Source organism: Anolis sagrei, chromosome 4 (assembly GCF_037176765.1).
Source record: "Anolis sagrei isolate rAnoSag1 chromosome 4, rAnoSag1.mat, whole genome shotgun sequence".
Classification (NCBI taxonomy): domain Eukaryota; kingdom Metazoa; phylum Chordata; class Lepidosauria; order Squamata; family Dactyloidae; genus Anolis; species Anolis sagrei.
In genome coordinates, this window is record NC_090024.1 from 226,130,818 (window position 1) to 226,148,270 (window position 17,453).

Consider the following 17,453-nt stretch of genomic DNA (forward strand, 5'->3'; position numbering starts at 1 on the left):
TTGGCACCAATATCCTTGGTGCCTGCTCCAACCTATCAGGTTATTTATTTATCGTGTCAGGAGTGAACCAAACAGTTGTATTGTATTTGAAAACAAACAAAAACACACAAAGTGTGTAAACTTGGCATTCTATTAAATGTCCTTTGACCAGTAGCTGGCCACTTGGAGCGCCTCTGGTATTGCTATAATAAAGTCCTCCATTGTGCATGTGGCAGGGCTTAGACTTCATTGTAGTAAGTGGTCTGTGGTTTGCTCTTCTCCACACTCACATGTCATGGATTCCACTTTGTAGCCCCATTTCTTAAGGTTGGCTCTGCATCTCGTGGTGCCAGAGCGCAGTCTCTTCAGTGCCTTCCAAGTCATCCAGTTTTCTGTGTGCCCAGGAGGGAGTCTCTCATTTGATATCAGCCATTGATTGAGGTTCTGGGTTTTAGCCTGCCACTTTTGGACTCTCGCTTGCTGAGGTGTTCCAGTGAGTTCCTCTGTAGATCTTAGAAAACTATTTCTTGATTTAAGTCATTGGCGTGCTGGCTGATATCCAAACAGGGGATGAGCTGGAGATGTCACTCTATCAGGTGTTCACATTAGACCTACTTTTGAAATTGGATGATAAAAGGAGCCAACTTTTGAGGGAGTGCAGGATTGGTGTCGGTTTCTTTGAAGGAAGCAGTAGGTGTATCTATGCTGAATAATAAATATAGTTTGACACTAATTTAACGAATATGGCTCAATGGTATGGAATCCTGGGAATTGTATTTTTACAAGGTCTTTAGCCTTCTCTGCCAAAGAGGTCGATACCTCTCCAAAATATGATTCCATAGAATTGAACCATGGCAATTAAAATCGTGTCACATTAATTTTACAGAAAATAGGGAAGGACACCCTCTATCCATTTTCTTCATGCAATTCATGTACCCATTATATTGTTCTCTGCCTTCCTCTTAGCACTTATTTCATGTCCTTGAATTATTTCTCAGAACAGGAGACAATTATCCTTTCAAAAATTGCTTTGCTGTACCAAAGAGCAGTTAAATTCAATTACTATCATATGTCATCCATTTATTATACCCCAAAAACGAATGGGTATGTAGTTACTTAGCTATGTGATATTCTTCCTACACCTGATACATAATATCTGTTTTGGTCTTCTCCCCATCCCTCCTCCCTAATTCACAGATAGAAAGCATGTATTTATAAACAACCATACAATATTGGTGAGATAAAAGAAAATGCAAATGCTTGTGTTGCTTGGCAACGAAAGGTCTGAGAATCACAGTAAACATTAATTACATTTTTTACATTCAATATCCTTGAAAGTAAATGTGTTTTAGATTTTCAATAATGTGCACTTATTTCAGACATTTTCTTCCTTCAGACGCACAGGCACATATATAAACACACACACATTGTAAAAGTACAGCTACTTGGGAAATAGAGTTAGGGCTTTGCTTCCCTTAAATAAGAATTCGGCTCCCCTTCAAAAAAATATAATCAGAGTCCTAGCATTGCAGATAATGAAACATTAATAAAATTTATTCTTACCTAGAACTCCTAACTTTGAACTATTCATACTCTCATATTAGTTGTGTTCATTTGTAACTTTTCCAACCTCTTCTCCTTTCCTTTGAAGCCTAATTTGAATTTCTAAATGCTAAACTGAAATTTTAAATTATTGCAATGTTAGAAATGTGTGGTCTGGAAGAAAATTTAAAACAAAGAAAGTCCATTTAAAAAAAATACTGTGTGAATTAGGTTAGAAATACAATCAAAATATAATAAATACAATTAAAAAAGCATTTTAAAACACACAATCCCCACCCCACCCCACAAATCCCATATGTCATTATTTAAAATGCAGTAAGTTTTATTTGTTTATAACTGTTAGAAATTAATGTCTTAAAGTAATGCTTTGAATAGGTTTTTAAAATTCTGTTTTAACTTTCACAGCACATACTTCTTTAGCAATTCTGCTTTAACTTTTGTCCTAAGCTTCTTTAAGTCCCATTTAGGGAAAAATGCAGGATGGAAATTAAACGAACTAAACAAATAAATAAATTCACCCGTGAATGCTCTCAAAGAAAAGAGATAATTGATTCAAAAACATTATGACTATTTTTGTGAACTGCATTAATTGGAAAGTATAGTTGCACCCTACATAATTTGCAAACCTCCTAGCTGGGAAATGTTTGGTTCTAGCACATATTTACTTTGCATAGGACTTCATCAGATGGGCGGGGGGGGGGGGGGAGCAAGGAAATGCAGAGGAAAGCATCTTACACCATTCCCTCCCATTTTTACCCATCTTCAGAGATGGCCAGTCATCCCACATGCCTACCATGACTTTCCCAATCTTCCCTCTGCTTTCTCCCGCATTCTTCTGCTTGGAGTTGGGTAGCACCCAACTCCTAAAGACAGTATTCAGGCTCCATTTCTGTGTGCTTAGAAAAAAAAAGGGGGGGGGTGCCATGGAGTCCCACTGGTAGTGCCCTCACGTCATGTGACAGCCTCTGTGGGATTCCCATAAGGCTGTTTCTGAAGTGCATAGAAATAGAGCCCAAAGACCATGGGTTGAATCCATAGTTTCTGCTCAGTTTTCTTCTGGCTGCCCTTGCCAGTTAGAATTGGGGTCCAAGACAAAACCAGAAGATGAAGGAGAAGGCCAGAAGCAAAGACCAAAGTGTGACCAGTGTAATCAATGATGCATGCTACCATTCAGGAGAACTTTGTTACTTGAGCAACATACAACTAAGTGGAAGCTTTTCTTTTGTTTCCCCACACTTTTCAGTCCAGGAAGATGCAGTTCCTAGACTCTGTAGGTGGCTGTAATACAAGGTCTATAGATACTTCAGTTGAAGAACAGTCAGACACCTGTAGTTCCATAGAATGCCACTGAAGTACACAGACATCTTCAACATTCCCCAAGAGAAAGGATCCAGAGAAGAATAACAGAGGCATGATCTACGCTGCCATATACTTCAGATTATCAAACCAGAGTATCCAGATTATCTGCTTTGAACTGGATTGTATGAGTCCACACTGCCATATAATCCAGTTCAAAGCAGATAATCTGGATTTTATATGGCAGTGTTGGTGGGGCCTGAATTTGCTGCAAGAGAGACAAATAGAGATATGACAAATACTTCTGTTTCTGCACCCTTTTTTTATTTACTTTGCATATCATAATCATGTATCTCTATAGCAACACCTACATAAAAGTACCATTAAGCAATTTTGGAGAATGGATGATTTAATTTGTACTTGCCAAACTCAATGGCAGTGTCTAGGTAGTTAAGTCTGGAACAAAGTGAGCTCTTTAATAGGCTCAGCGTTGCAGCTGAGTGAACCGACTGTAAATTCCTCTAAACCTTACAGGCACCTTCTACACTGGCTTATAAAATAATTTTAATTTTTATTTATGATTAATATGTTTTATTTTCAATGTTCATAAAACAGTGAAACACACACACACATATCCATCAACCAATACAATACTTCCTAACATCTATATAATATTTGTGTTTGGTTTTGCTCTCGCCTTCCTGCCCCTTGGGTTGGAGACATTCATATATAATTCTGTTCTTCCTTCCTATTACATTGTTTTTTCTATTCTTCCTTCTTGCCTAATATTCATTAGTTATACATTCCTTACACAGATTCTAACAGGTTAAATTATGAAACCTTCTACAAAAACTTTTCCTTCTTTCTTTTATTTATTTATTTTATTTTATTTGCATAGTTTAGAAATGGTTCCTGGTCCTTGATAAAGTTTGTTTGTGTTTTTCTTAATTCATCATTGCTAATTTGTCCGTTTCGGCTATTTTAAAGACTTTAAGTATCCACTCTTCTATTGTTGGGAAGTCTCCCTTCTTCTAGAACTGTGCATATAATGTTCTTGCTGCTGTTATCATATAATGTAATACTTTATAGTTTAGTGATTTTGTTTGGTTATTTGACATTTCCAATAAAAATAATTCGGGTCCCAATTGTATCTCTGAATGAACAATTTCTTGCAGTGTTTTTTGTATCTTGTCCCAAAATTCTCTTGCTTTTCTACAGGTCCACCACATATGGAAGAAAGTTCCTTCCTATTCTTTACATTTCCAGCATGTGTTGATTCTTCCCTTATACATTTGAGCTATTTGTGTTGGGGTCAGGTACCACCTGCTCATCATTTTATAAAAAAAAATTATCTAAGATCGTAGAATCAAATTTTCTTTAAGCCAGTTGTCCACATTGTTCCCATTTATCATACAATCCTTTATCAATTCTGTTTTCATTTCCATCTTCAGTAATACTTTATATATTTTTCCAATGAGGTGTTCTTTATTAGTACACAATTCCTTTTCAAATTCCAATTGGTCTCTTTCAAATCCCATATTTTTACTATCTAGTGCAAATCTTTATTTCAGTTGCCTATATCTGTACCATTGTAGGTAAAGTCCTGCATCCTTCCGTTCTTCTTGGGTTTAAAATCTGTATTTTTCATCTTCATGTATTATTAAATCTCTGTATGTACAGTGTTCCCTCACTTATTGCTGGTGTTCCATTCCAGGACCACCCGCGATAAGTGAAAATCCATGAAGTAGGGATACTATATTAATTTTAATATTTACACAGCCAAAAATTGGACCAAAGGCCCAAAGCAAACCTGCTTCCAGCCACTGCCAGAGAAACCAGTGCTGCCACGTCCTCACAGCTGCCACTGCCACCAAGTTCACCGCAGAAACACTCACTGCTCACAGGGAAGACATGCTGCCTGGCGTGGACTTCCGCAGCCTGGAGCTCCTGAAGGTGGCCAGCCCATCCAATCAAGGGAGAGCAGAGTCTGCCTCCCATGGGCTGGCTACCCCACTAGTGGGAACTTCTCCCGCAACCGAGGGGGCTGCTAGGAATAAGAAGCCTCCTCTGGCACCATGGTGGAGAAAGGAAGGCAAGGAGGGAGGGAGGGAAGACAAGGAGGAGGTGGATGGATGTGGAGGCGCTGGGCTCACCTTGGGGGCCGCCCAGGGAAAACCCCAAAACAGTTAGTCCGCGGTAAGCAAACCGCAAAGTAGCGAGGGAACACTGTCATCTGGTGTTGTCCTTTCTTCTTATCTAACTTGTGAAAAGGTTCTTCCATTTCATTTGATAACAGTGTTTTTTAGACATTGTTTAATTTTGTACTTGTTCCAAATCCTTAGTATGGTTCATTTTATAAAATAGTAATCAAGGTCTGTGTGTGCTTTTACTTTTTGATATCATATATAGGCATGCCATAGGGTACATCTCCATGACCAACAAGGGACCAGTGTGGGCAGTGGGAACTTGGGCACAATCTAGTGTAATTGCAGTCAATGAAAAAAGTAATTAAAACATTGTTAAAATTGCTCATGGTAGGAAACATTGGCTAACTTGAAATGTGGTGCTTGAGGAGACATATATAGATACTGTGGACTGCTGAAAAGACTGATCAGTTAGTCCTAAAGTTCATTGATTCTGAATTTGCAGTATGATTTAACTGATTTTTTGTGCTTTGGGTATATTGTGGGAGAAGATGACTCATTAGCAAGGACCATAAAATGGAAGGCAGTAAGAAAAGAGGAAATCTATAGCTGAGGAGGATTGACACAATTGAGAAAGGCATGGCCTTCAATTTATATGATCCGAGCAGAGCTGTTAATAGCATGGTCTCTTGAAGGACCCACATTCATAGAATCACCACAATGGCAATATAGAGAATTTCTCTCTCACACACAACACACACACAAATACTACCTACTCTATATGAATTGTGACCTTAGTGTTGGATATGACCCAGCACAAACTTTGTTTAAGGAACAAAAATCTACTCTCTGTGTGTGTGTCCATGATTTATTGTTATCTAGAAAGATGAATGGTAGAATTTTGAGTTCACTGAAATCTGAGAGAGGCTGCAACATCAATAGCAAGAAAAAGTGAATCATGAGCACTGATCTGCTGAGCTGGGAAAGCAACAAATAAAGTTATTTTCTGTGTGGATGATGAAAAGGCTTTTAAAAGAATCTCCGTCAAATAGACAGAGTACATGTTTCCCAGGCAAGGTGCACAATAAACTCAGATGTTTCCTTTTAACTTAACGCACTTGAAGTTTTAAGATAGTTCAAGAAAGTGCCATTTGGCAATTTATTTGTCTCCTAAATCTTCAGACTCCAGTTTATATGGCCGATAGCATCAAAGCTCTTTCCACAGTCATAATAGCAACTTGCCATTTCAGGATAATAATTGATAATTGATTGGGTTATAAACCTTTGTAGTATGGTGATCCCTAAAGGGCTGAACATAACTTTTATTAATTTTATATTCCAACTAATTAAATCAATGTTTTGCATTTTGGACTAGGACTAACATTTCATTGTAAGAATTGCAAGGTACTGTCTCACGCCAATAAACATTCAATCGTATTGAGTCTATGCTGACCATACAATGCAATTGTAAACTACATAATATGGCAATGCAAATGTGCTCAATGACTGAGAAACTGTATTTTGCCCAAGGGACACGCAGTAGATTTCTATGGATAAACAAGTATTTGAACCCTAGTCATCAGAGCCATAGTCCAATGCTCAAATCACTACACCTCAATGAGTAGCATCACAAAACAGCGAAATAGGAGTATAGTGTCTAGATCCAGGGAAGTCATGCTACCCCTCTATTCTGCCTTGGTTAGACCACACCTGGAATAGTGTGTCCAATTCAGGACACCACAATTGAAGGGAGATATTGACAAGCTGAAACGTGTCCAGAGGAGAGCAACTAAAATAATCAAGGGTCTGGAGAACAAGCCCTATGAGGAGCGGCTTAAAGAGCTGGGAATGTTTAGCCTGAAGAAGAGAAGGCTGAGAGTAGATATGATGAGGGCCATGTATAAATATGTGAGGGGAAGTCATAGGGCAGAGGGAGCAAGCTTGTTTTCTGCTGCCCTGGAGACTAGGAAGCGGAACAATGGCTTCAAACTACAGGAAGGGAGTTTCCACCTGAACATTAGGAAAAACTTCCTAACTGCTGTCCAGCAGTGGAACTCTCTGCCCCAGAGTGTGGTGGAGGCTCCTTCTTTGGAGGCTTTTAAGCAGAGACTGGATGGCCATCTGTCGCAGGTGCTTTGAATGCAATTTTCCTGCTTTTTGACAGGGGGTTGGACTGGATGGCCCACAAAGTCTCTTCCAATTCTATGATTCTATGAAAAAACATTTTTTGCATTGAAATTCAAGTGGAAATCAGTGAAATGTATCCATAGAATAGTGGGTTACAGTAGTACTTTTGTAATAATATATCATTTTATTAATTCACTGATGCAATGATGGACTTTGACTCCAAGAAAAATAGCAACAAAAAAAATCTAAACCTTAAGAACATATCAATCTCAGCACTCTGTTCCCCTGGTGTTTTTTAAAAAAACTAATGAGAAACCAAGAAATCATTATGTTCTTAATTACTTTGTTTTAGAGTACCTTTATAAACAGCACATTTTAGATTAACAGATATATAGCAAATTTGCATTGCACCAGATGAGACTGTTGGATTATTTATCCCATTTTTTTTCTATGATTGCTCTTCAGAAACCTCAACTCTCAGTCACAGCTGACCCAAGTCATAATAACAACACTACCAGAGAGATGTATTTATAATAATAAAAGTATGGTGGTGTGTGTGTGTTTATGATAGCTCCAAGACCTGGAAGCCTGGGCAGCAGGCATCAATACTAAGAAGACTCTTATGTATGTGTATTTCAAGGTTATCTTTTTAATGGCTTAATTGCTTTTAATTAATTGAAACCTGCTTGGTAAGATTTAGCCCATTACTCCTTTCAATTAGAAGGTTGCTAATGATTTTTTTAAAAGGCTGGCATCAGCAGAAAACAATTTTTTCTTGGGTAAGTGCTTACCAGATGTTATTTTGAGAGAGAGTAAGAGACTGCAAACTTTAGAAGATTAATGGCGATCCTTTTATTTTGAGTCTTTTTTCTATAATACGCACAGGATTGTGTTTCTACTTTTGAAGAGCAAATGCACCTCTGCACAAACCTAAATGGTACTCATGCTAACTTTTAACCTTATTTAAATGGGACGTGAGAGGGTCTTTTCAGCTGTGGAATATTTTCCTCTTGAAGTGCCACTTGGTTGCAGCATTGATTTCCTTCTGTTACAAAGTGACAACATAGCACTTTATTGGAGACTTTGAGAAATAATAATAACAACAACAAACAACAACAACAACAACAACAATAATAATAATAATAATAATAATAAATCTTGTCTGCTCTGGACTCATCTTGTTTTGTTTCTAATAATAATAATAATAATAATAATAATAATAATAATAATAATATATTTATTACCCGCCTCTCTTTGCAGCTCGAGGCAGGGCACAACATAGTTAAAACAGTGAGGTAGAACAAAGCTCTATTAAAATATTTTGTGATACCTCAGATGTTGTGATATCTCAAAAAGGCACTTCTCTCTGTCTCTTGTAGAATAATAGAACTGGGCCATTGAGTCCAACTCCTGCTCAGTGCATGATCTTTAGCTAAAGCTTCTCCAGCAGCAGCTATCCAGCCTCTTTTTGAAGATGTCAATAGGAGGAGAAGCACTCTTCCTGTCAAGAAGTTCCTTCTAAAGCTCAATAAAAATATTTTATCCTGTAGCTTAAACCTGGTCCTGCCATTTGGAGCATCAGAGAACAGACCTGCCCCTCCCTCTGAGAGATATTTAAATAATGCAATCATGTCACCCCTTAGTCTTCTCTTCACCAGGCTGATGCCCAGTTCCTGTAGCCTTTCCTCAAAATGTTTTGTCTCCATACTTCTTATCATCCTTGTTGCCCATCCCTGAACTTGCTCCATTTTGTCTATAACCATCTCAAAATGAAGTGTCCAGAAGGGACCTCTACCCCAGAAAAGTCCTGATCAGTCCAGGATATAATGGGAATAATAATAATAATAATAATAATAATAATAATAATAATATACTTTATTTATATCCCACTCTACCTCCCTGAGGGAACTCAGGGTGGATTACACTACACATATATAGTAAACGTTTAATGCCATTATACAATTAGCAAAGACCTCAGAAACAAATATTGACAAAATGATAAAATGAAAAGTTGAGAAGGAGAAAGGAATCATGGGATTTATATACAAAATAATCACGAAAATACAATATAACACAAAATCTACCCTAATAGAAGTCTGGAAGGAGGAACTAAGTTGCAGTGAGAGAGAAATAGACAATTGGATGAATTCAATCAATAAAATAAAACATCTAAAGATTAAAGAAATGCAATGGAAAATACTGACAAAATGGTACAGAACTCCCGTGCAATTGGCGCATGTTATGAAAACGTGCCCAAAATTATGTTGGCACAACCGCGGAAAAACAGGAATGTGGTTGGAATGCGAAAAAATATAAAAGTTCCATAAAATAATCAGGAAGGAAATGGAGGGGCTATTAGGGATAAAAATAGAATGGAACAAGACTCAATTTTTCACCCAGAAATTGGAAAGTAAAGGGGAATATAAAGAACATGAGAAAATAATAAAACACATGATAGAGGCAACCAAAGCCTCAGTGGCCCTAGGCTGGAAGGATCACAAGAAATGGGATATAAAAACTTGGTATAAATAATTAGCCGATTACCTACTCCAAGATTATATTAGCGAAAGGAAAAGTTACTATCGGACTGGCCAAATCAGAAGGACATTGGAAGCAAAATAGAAGGGTCTCATTTACAGAATAAAGGGGAAAGATAAATATGCGGTATTAAATAAGACTATGCTCATGATCAAACAGTTGTAATAAGCACAGCAAAAGTAGTTAACTGTTCCTGGGTGGGGTATGTGTGGTGGGATTGGGGAAAATATTGGTATTTTGACTGTTAATTTCGAAGGTTGTATGTTTCTATGTATTATACAATAAAAAAAGGATTCTAAGGGAAGGGATGCCTCTCATTGTAAATTAATACAGTTTGGTCCCACTTCAACTGCCCTGGCTCAATGCTATGAAATCATAGGAATTTGAATTTTTCAAGGTCCTAAGCCTTTTCTGCCAACTTCTGCTTGTGCATCACCAAACAATAACTCCCAAAATTCCATAGAATTGAGCTGTGCCAATTAAAGTGGTGTCAATCTGCCTTAATTCTACAGTGTAGATCCACCCATTGTCTTCTCAGTAGTTGTTCCATCCCTCTGAAATACCTTGGCAAGAAAGTTCCATTAAAAGTTTCTCTCCGAGTCTTTTCAATGACAAGCAAAGACATTAATTGTCAAGCCTCAGGCCTCTTGTGCTCACTTGTTATGGTGCCTGTAAATGTGCTATAATTAACTTGCTGTTGTTATCACTAATGTTGAAGTATTTTATCTAGTGTATATTTGCATTCATAATAGCTCTTTGTTAACACTATCTCGCCCTCACAGCCAGCAGCAAATAACCGAGGTGGAGGTGAGGAAACACAGTAAAAATCTGTCAGAATTTGCATTAAGTTATATTAAACTAAACTTCTATGAAGTTGTGAGGGAAAGAAGCATAGATTGCTAGCACCTCTTTATGTGAACAGCCTTCTTGATTATTTTCAGATGTTATCACCTTTGTAGACAATTTAAATAAAGGGTGAAAACACCTACTGTTATTTCTCAGGAATATGTTTATGCTACCTTGACTATAACAACACATGCCATAAATAGTCACAGCTAGACATCAAGATAGAAATTTGCTGAGAGTTTAGTTTAATGTGATCTGGAAAATAAAGTGTCACATTTGCAACACTATCATTCCTCGTGAGACCTTGAAAAAGGAGTGTTTCAAAGAAATACAAGAGTGTTACTGAGAAATTTCTCAATAGCTGTCCAAAGTGGCTATAAAAATGCAAAAAAAAATCCACACCAATCATTAGTAATGTTGTTGTTTATTCGTTCAATTGCTTCCAACTCTTCATGACCTCATGGACCAGCCCACGCCAGAGCTCCTTGTTGACCGTCACCACCCCCAGCTCCTTCAAGGCCAAGCCAGTCGTTTCAAGGATAACCTCCATCCAGAGGCGGCCCTAGGTAATTTTCAATGGTAAGCAAACAGTATCTCCCCCCCCCCCCCGAAACCAATCACTGATATATATTTTCTGTTTGTCGTGGGAGTTCTGTGTGCCATTTTTGGTTCAATTACATCATTGGTGGAGTTCAGAATGCTCTTTGATTGTAGGTGAACTATACATCCCAGTAACTACAACTCACATATGTCAAGGTCTATTTTCCCCCAAGAGCACCTCAAAAGTGCCCCTTGGCAAAATCAACTATACCACAAATGCTTACTTTGCGTAATGGGTTGAGCCGCCCCTGCCTCCATCCATCTTGCCCTTGGTTGGCCCCTCTTCCATTTTCCTTCCATTTTCCCCAGCATCATTATCTTTCCCAAGCTTTCCTGTCTTCTCATTATGTGGCCAAAGTACTTCCTCTTTGCCTCTAATATCCTTCTCTCCTGTGAGCACTCAGGCATTATTTCCTGAAGTATGGACTGGTTTGATCTTCTCACGGTCCAAGACACTCTTAGAATTTTCCTCCAGCACCACAATTCAAAAGTGTCTATCTTCCTTCGCTCCGCCTTCCTTATGGTCCAGCTCTTGCATCCATAGGTTACTATGGGGAATACCATTGCTTTAACTATGCGGATCTTCATTGCCAGTGTGATGTCTCTACTCATGAGGAATAGTTTGATACAATACACTAATGACTGCGCCTACTTCTGACATGCAGGTGCATTTGGGCAGTCAAAAGTCAATGCAATCGTATTCTTGGGAATCTGACAATGCTTTGCAGTTTTCTGGAGCAAAAGCAATGTCAAGGAAGGAATGTGGTCACAGATGTACATCAATTGTAATCTGTTTAATTGGTTACAATACAGATCCTCCTAGACTTTTATTGTATCATCTCTTTCCCCCATTCACAAAATGTTACTTGAGGTTTTAAAATGGCATCTTCACTTTATATTTCTCTCTTACAAAGAAGACCACATTGCAGATGGTTAGAATCAAGCAAAGAAGCCAAAGCCCCGAGTTTGCATAGTTTCAGCAGAGTTGCTAATAATAGGCAGGAATTTTATTCATAGAGTCACCATAAGTCATAGAATCATAGAGCTGGAAGAGACAGTAAGGGGCAACCAGTTCAGTTCCTGGTATACATTCCCAAAAAATGGTCATCCAGCCTTTGTTTTAAAAGCTCCAAAAACACAGATTCTACCATACTTCAAGGCAGTGTATGTCATTGTCAAACATCAGGATATTTTTCCAGTGTTTAAGCAGATAGTCATCCAATGCTATCATCACTTAGCCTTCTCTTCTCTAGTTTAAACATACCCAAATCCTCAAGCCATTCCTCATAAGGTATAGTTTGCAGACATTTTGCCAGAATGTCAATATTGACCTTGAATGGTGGTGCTGAAAATCAAACACAGTATTTCAGGTAAAATGTGACCAGATCAGAATACAGTACAATTATTTTTTCCATCAATCAAGACAGTATACTCCCATTGATGCAGATTAAAACTGCATTGATTTTTTTTGAACTGTCACGTCAGATATTGGCTCATGTAAGACTCTTAGATCCCTTTCACATATATTATTGTCAATCCAGATGTCACCCATCCTATATCGATACATTACATTTTTTTTTTCTACCTAAGTACTCTACATTGGAATTAATTTTGTTCATTTCGCCCAGCTCCCTAATCTGTTATGGTCATTTGAAATTTGATCCTACCTCCTGGAATATTACTGTATGCACTCATGTATAACTCTACAATTTTTAGTCAAAACTCATATATATGCCACTGTTATTCTAAAAAGTAAAGGTAAAGGTTTTCCCCTGACATTAAGTCCAGTTGTGTCCGACTCTGGGGTTTGGTGCTCATCTCCATTTCTAAGCCGAAGAGCCGGCATTATCCGTAGACACCTCCAAGGTCATGTGGCTGGCATGACTGCTTGGAACACCGTTATCTTCCCACCTGAGCGATACCTATTGATCTACTCACATTTGCATGTTTTTGAACTGCTAGGTTGGCAGAAGCTGGGGCTAATAGAGGGAGCTCACGCCACTCCCCGGATTCGAACCTGCAACCTTTCGGTTAGCAAGTTCGGCAGCTCAGCGGTTTAACCCACTGCACTACCAGGAGCATTCCTTCTTATAAAAAAAGGAACCACCCCTTTTCTGAATAGAGTGGCAAAAGATGAGAGCTTAGTCCATCTTCATGAAACCACAAACCATGGTCTAAAAAGCCAAATCATTCCTGGCAGCACTATTTGTGATACCAGTTTACCTCTACTATTCCTTTCTCTCTTCCAGTGCCTTGTACTTCACCTGGGATGAGAGATTAAAGAACTCACTTCAGCCTCCTACCTTAAGCCTCATAATCCCTTGTGGATTGTTGTAGGTTTTTCAGGCTGTATGGCCATATTCTAGAAGCATTCTTTCCTGACATTTCATCTGCATATTCTCAGAGGTTGTGAGGTTTGTGGAAACCTCTGAGGATGCTTGCCACAGATGCAGGCGAAACGTCAGGAAAGAATGCTTCTAAAACATGGCCATACAGCCCGAAAAATCTACAACAACCCAGTGTTTCCAGTCATGAAAGCCTTTGACAATACAATCCTTTGTGGTGTTCTAAATAATAATAATAATAATAATAATAATAATAATAATAATAATAGTAATAATAATAATTTTATTTATTACCTGCCTCTCCTCATGGCTCAAGGAAGTTACAACATTGTTAAAAACATATATTCATATAAAACATTATATAAAATAATATATTAAAACATATCTCTAAAGGCTTTGCTTTGAGGTGGACCAAAAGAAAGTGGTAACAGTCAGTGGGGTTGACAAGTCTTTTCATTCTCTCTTTATATCACAGATATTTTCCCCAGGAAGGCAGCATACCTCTTATGACATCCTTACAAGCTTGCAGATCACTGTTTCTATCAGAGTCTACTTGATGGCAATTACTAACAATATTTTTTCCCACTGTTTCTTGCTTCCAAAACAATAGGTAAGACTGGATAGCTGCCGTGTCTCTTGATTGATAGTTAGGAACTGTCTAACTGGAAGCATCCTAACATGTCATTTTCCTATATTCAATATGTTCGTTATTGTAAAGTTTATTGTAAACTAACACCAGACTTTAGAAAATGTCTACAGATTTTCTCTTGGATCTGCAGAGGGCGCCATATGATTTTGTATCTAACTATAGAATCCCGATCAATGGGGGTTCTGCAGCTTGCAATTTGAGCTGTCACTCAAAGAGGTACTTGCTCTCCAGTGGTCATTGTAAGACACAGAAGATTAAGTAGGAGTGTTTTTCCCTCATTCATGAATGTATAAAACCCAGCGCTTTTTGATTCTGTTCTTGTTCTTGCCTCACAGATGAATCAAGAAAAGATGCTGTGAAGTGCTTTTGAAGCTCCGGGACAGCAGCAGTCCCAGGACGTGGGATCAGCTCGCAAAGCGCTCACTTGAGATCAACAGGTGAATTATGAAAGAGAGGCTGCTGTCATTACCACAGTTTCATCTTTCTTCGAGAACTATTTGCGGCATTTGCTGTATCGCCTGATTTTACTTAAGAGGGAACAAACAACTCTGTGAATCAACAAACAACTCCATGGAGTAATCGGTTCAGACATCCGAACTGAATAGAGGACGTTTTGCAAGACGTCTCCTGTTTGATCTCATTCACTGAAGAGCCCTGTGGTATTTATGAAGAACTTTCTGTTTCAATGACAGCATTTCCACAACTGCTTGTAAACCAGAATATCTAACTCAATAATGAACACGACTATACACTGGAATCTGACGTTTCAGCCTGAAGAGGTTAACGGTTCGGCACTTTACAGCAACAGGGATGAGGATGGAGTCTGCGAACTGGTCTTCATCAAAGCTGATGTATTCTTGTCACTGGGGATCGTCGGCCTTTTGGAGAACATCTTTGTCATCCTTGCAGTGATCAAAAATAGAAATCTACATTCCCCCATGTACTTTTTCCTTTGCAGCTTGGCGGCAGCTGACATGCTGGTGAGCATATCTAACAGTCTGGAAACTATCATGATCGTCCTCCTGGAGAATGGCTATTTAAACATTAATAGTCACTACATCCAACCAATGGACAATGTCTTTGACTCAATGATCTGTATCTCGTTAATTGGCTCAATATGCAACCTTTTGGTCATTGCTATTGACAGGTACATCACAATTTTCTATGCACTTCGTTACCACAGCATCATGACAGTGAAGAAAGCTCTGGCCCTCATCGGAATGATCTGGATTGCTTGTATCTGTTGTGGCATCACTTTCATCATCTACTCTGAGAGCAAAACAGTTATTATCTGCCTCATTGCCATGTTCTTTACCATGCTTTTCCTCATGGCCTCACTCTATGTTCATATGTTCATGTTTGCACGTCTGCATATCAAGCGCATTGCAGCCTTCCCAGTGGATGATGTGCCCCAGCAGCGTACTTGTATGAAAGGGGCTGTCACTATCACCATCCTCCTTGGGGTCTTCATTGTCTGCTGGGGACCTTTTTTCCTTCATCTCATCCTCATCATTTCTTGCCCCACCAACCCACACTGTTTTTGCTACATCTCACACTTTAACACATACCTGGTTCTTATTATGTGCAACTCAGTTATTGACCCGATTATTTATGCTTTCCGGAGTCTGGAGATGCGGAAGACCTTCAAGGAAATGGTTTGCTGTTGTTTCGGCTTGAGTTCAGGATAGTACCTGCTCTGATGTGTTAGCCCACTATTGTCTTTGAAGGCATTGAACAAGGTTAACTCTGAAGCAAAGTATCCTAAACACAACCAAATATAGTGCCAAATGCATATGGTCCAAAGAGAAAATAGAGGTTTTTCTAGCAATGATCAAAGAAAGGATTAAAGACCAGAAAGTGTTAAGGGGGAGCTGCTGTGATTTTTCTTCCCCTTTTATACTTTACAGTAGCAACTTTATCAAAGTTGAGTTCATGTAGGTTGTGAAAACAGCAGCAAAAATTGTACAAGTTTATATTAAAGAGTCATTTAGATAGTGTGTGGATAAGAAAATTGTGTACTTTTCTGTAATAGGGCTTCTTTTTTCACATTGATAGAGGAAAAGGAATTTCAGCAGATACATCATATGATCAGTTCTTGGAAAATGCAACTAGCTTAATTCTCATATCTACCAGTGTTGAATGTGGAGACTTCTAGTATTGAAAGTTTGACTATTCCAGATGGAAATGTTTAATTGAAAGGGACTAGTGCTGCAGTTTTAGCCACTTTTGCCAATAAATAAAATGCTTTCGCTTATTTAAAAAATAGGAAGAAAACGAACTGCATGAATGTGGTTCTATGAATACATGTGTAAATCTCATTAAAATCTGTTGGCTTGATTTTGGAGCAAATCTATTTTCAATTACCTTGTTTTCAAAAAAGATATCATTCACAAGCAAATAAATGTATATCACCAGCATCATATCTATCTATCTATCTATCTATCTATCTATCTATCTATCTATCAGGAGCAACCTGTATAATTAAGGTGGACTCATGGTCTCAAAATGTGGAGGGCTGAATTACAGATTATACCTTTTCTTGCTTCCACACCCCATACAGGTTGCCCTGTCAATATGTGCAAAATCCAAATCATGGGTATGTCTCCTAAAAGCATATCTTTGTCTTTTAAAGTAGCGAGAGTGGAGATTATCAGGGTAGAAAAGACTTGTTACTTGAGCTATTCTTCCAAACAAAATGGAATAGCAGATGCATAAAAGGATTTTAACTTTGGAAGAACTACTGAACTAAATCCTGTTTCCCCCACAACACTGTGAGCTATAGTATGACATCTGTTACATACCATTTTACATCTTCTGAGCATTTTATTTAATGTTCTTTGTGCTACAACATAAAGTATTATCTCTTGATAGGCAATGATTGCCTGAAAAAGATAACTCTGCAAAGTTGTTTCTAGAGAGGTTTGTTGCATGACTGGCTTGTAAAGATATAAACCAAACTATTCCATCCAAGCACCTTCAATTTTCAAGACCTGAGGGTGGGGCTTTTGGGCGTATTGAATTGAGAAGTTGCCCATGTTTTCTTCATTTGTAACTTTGTTGTATAGTAGTAACCTTGCATTAAAGAAATTTCCAAGGCTTCCTTAAATGAATTTAATTGCTATCAAGGTTCTGCTATCATCCCATTTATATTTTTTGATCACATTTTTCTTACGAAGCCCTAGACACCTTTTATGAAACCTTAGGATTATAAGCAATCCTGGTTGAGAAACCCTGCTTTAAATAAATGTTTAAATGTGTGCGTCTTTTAGGAGTGCTGTAATTGTCTAATCCAGTATAGCAGGAGGCTGGTCTAGATGGACTTTGCAGTCTTTTCCAGCCATAACATTTTATAATTCCAAGGTATTA

General features: G+C 38.2%; 1 protein-coding gene across 1 annotated transcript in view; it reads left to right on the forward strand.

Annotated features, from left to right (window-relative positions):
- The window catches only part of MC3R (melanocortin 3 receptor), a 40,595-nt gene extending 23,412 nt beyond the window's left edge, over positions 1 to 17,183 (forward strand). Inside the window, exon 2 of the mRNA XM_060772077.2 lies at positions 14,423 to 17,183. Within this exon, the coding sequence (XP_060628060.1) occupies positions 14,822 to 15,775 (954 nt within the window). The 5' untranslated portion in view covers positions 14,423 to 14,821 and the 3' untranslated portion in view covers positions 15,776 to 17,183. The remainder of the gene's footprint in view (positions 1 to 14,422) is intronic.
- Positions 17,184 to 17,453: the final 270 nt, after the last annotated feature.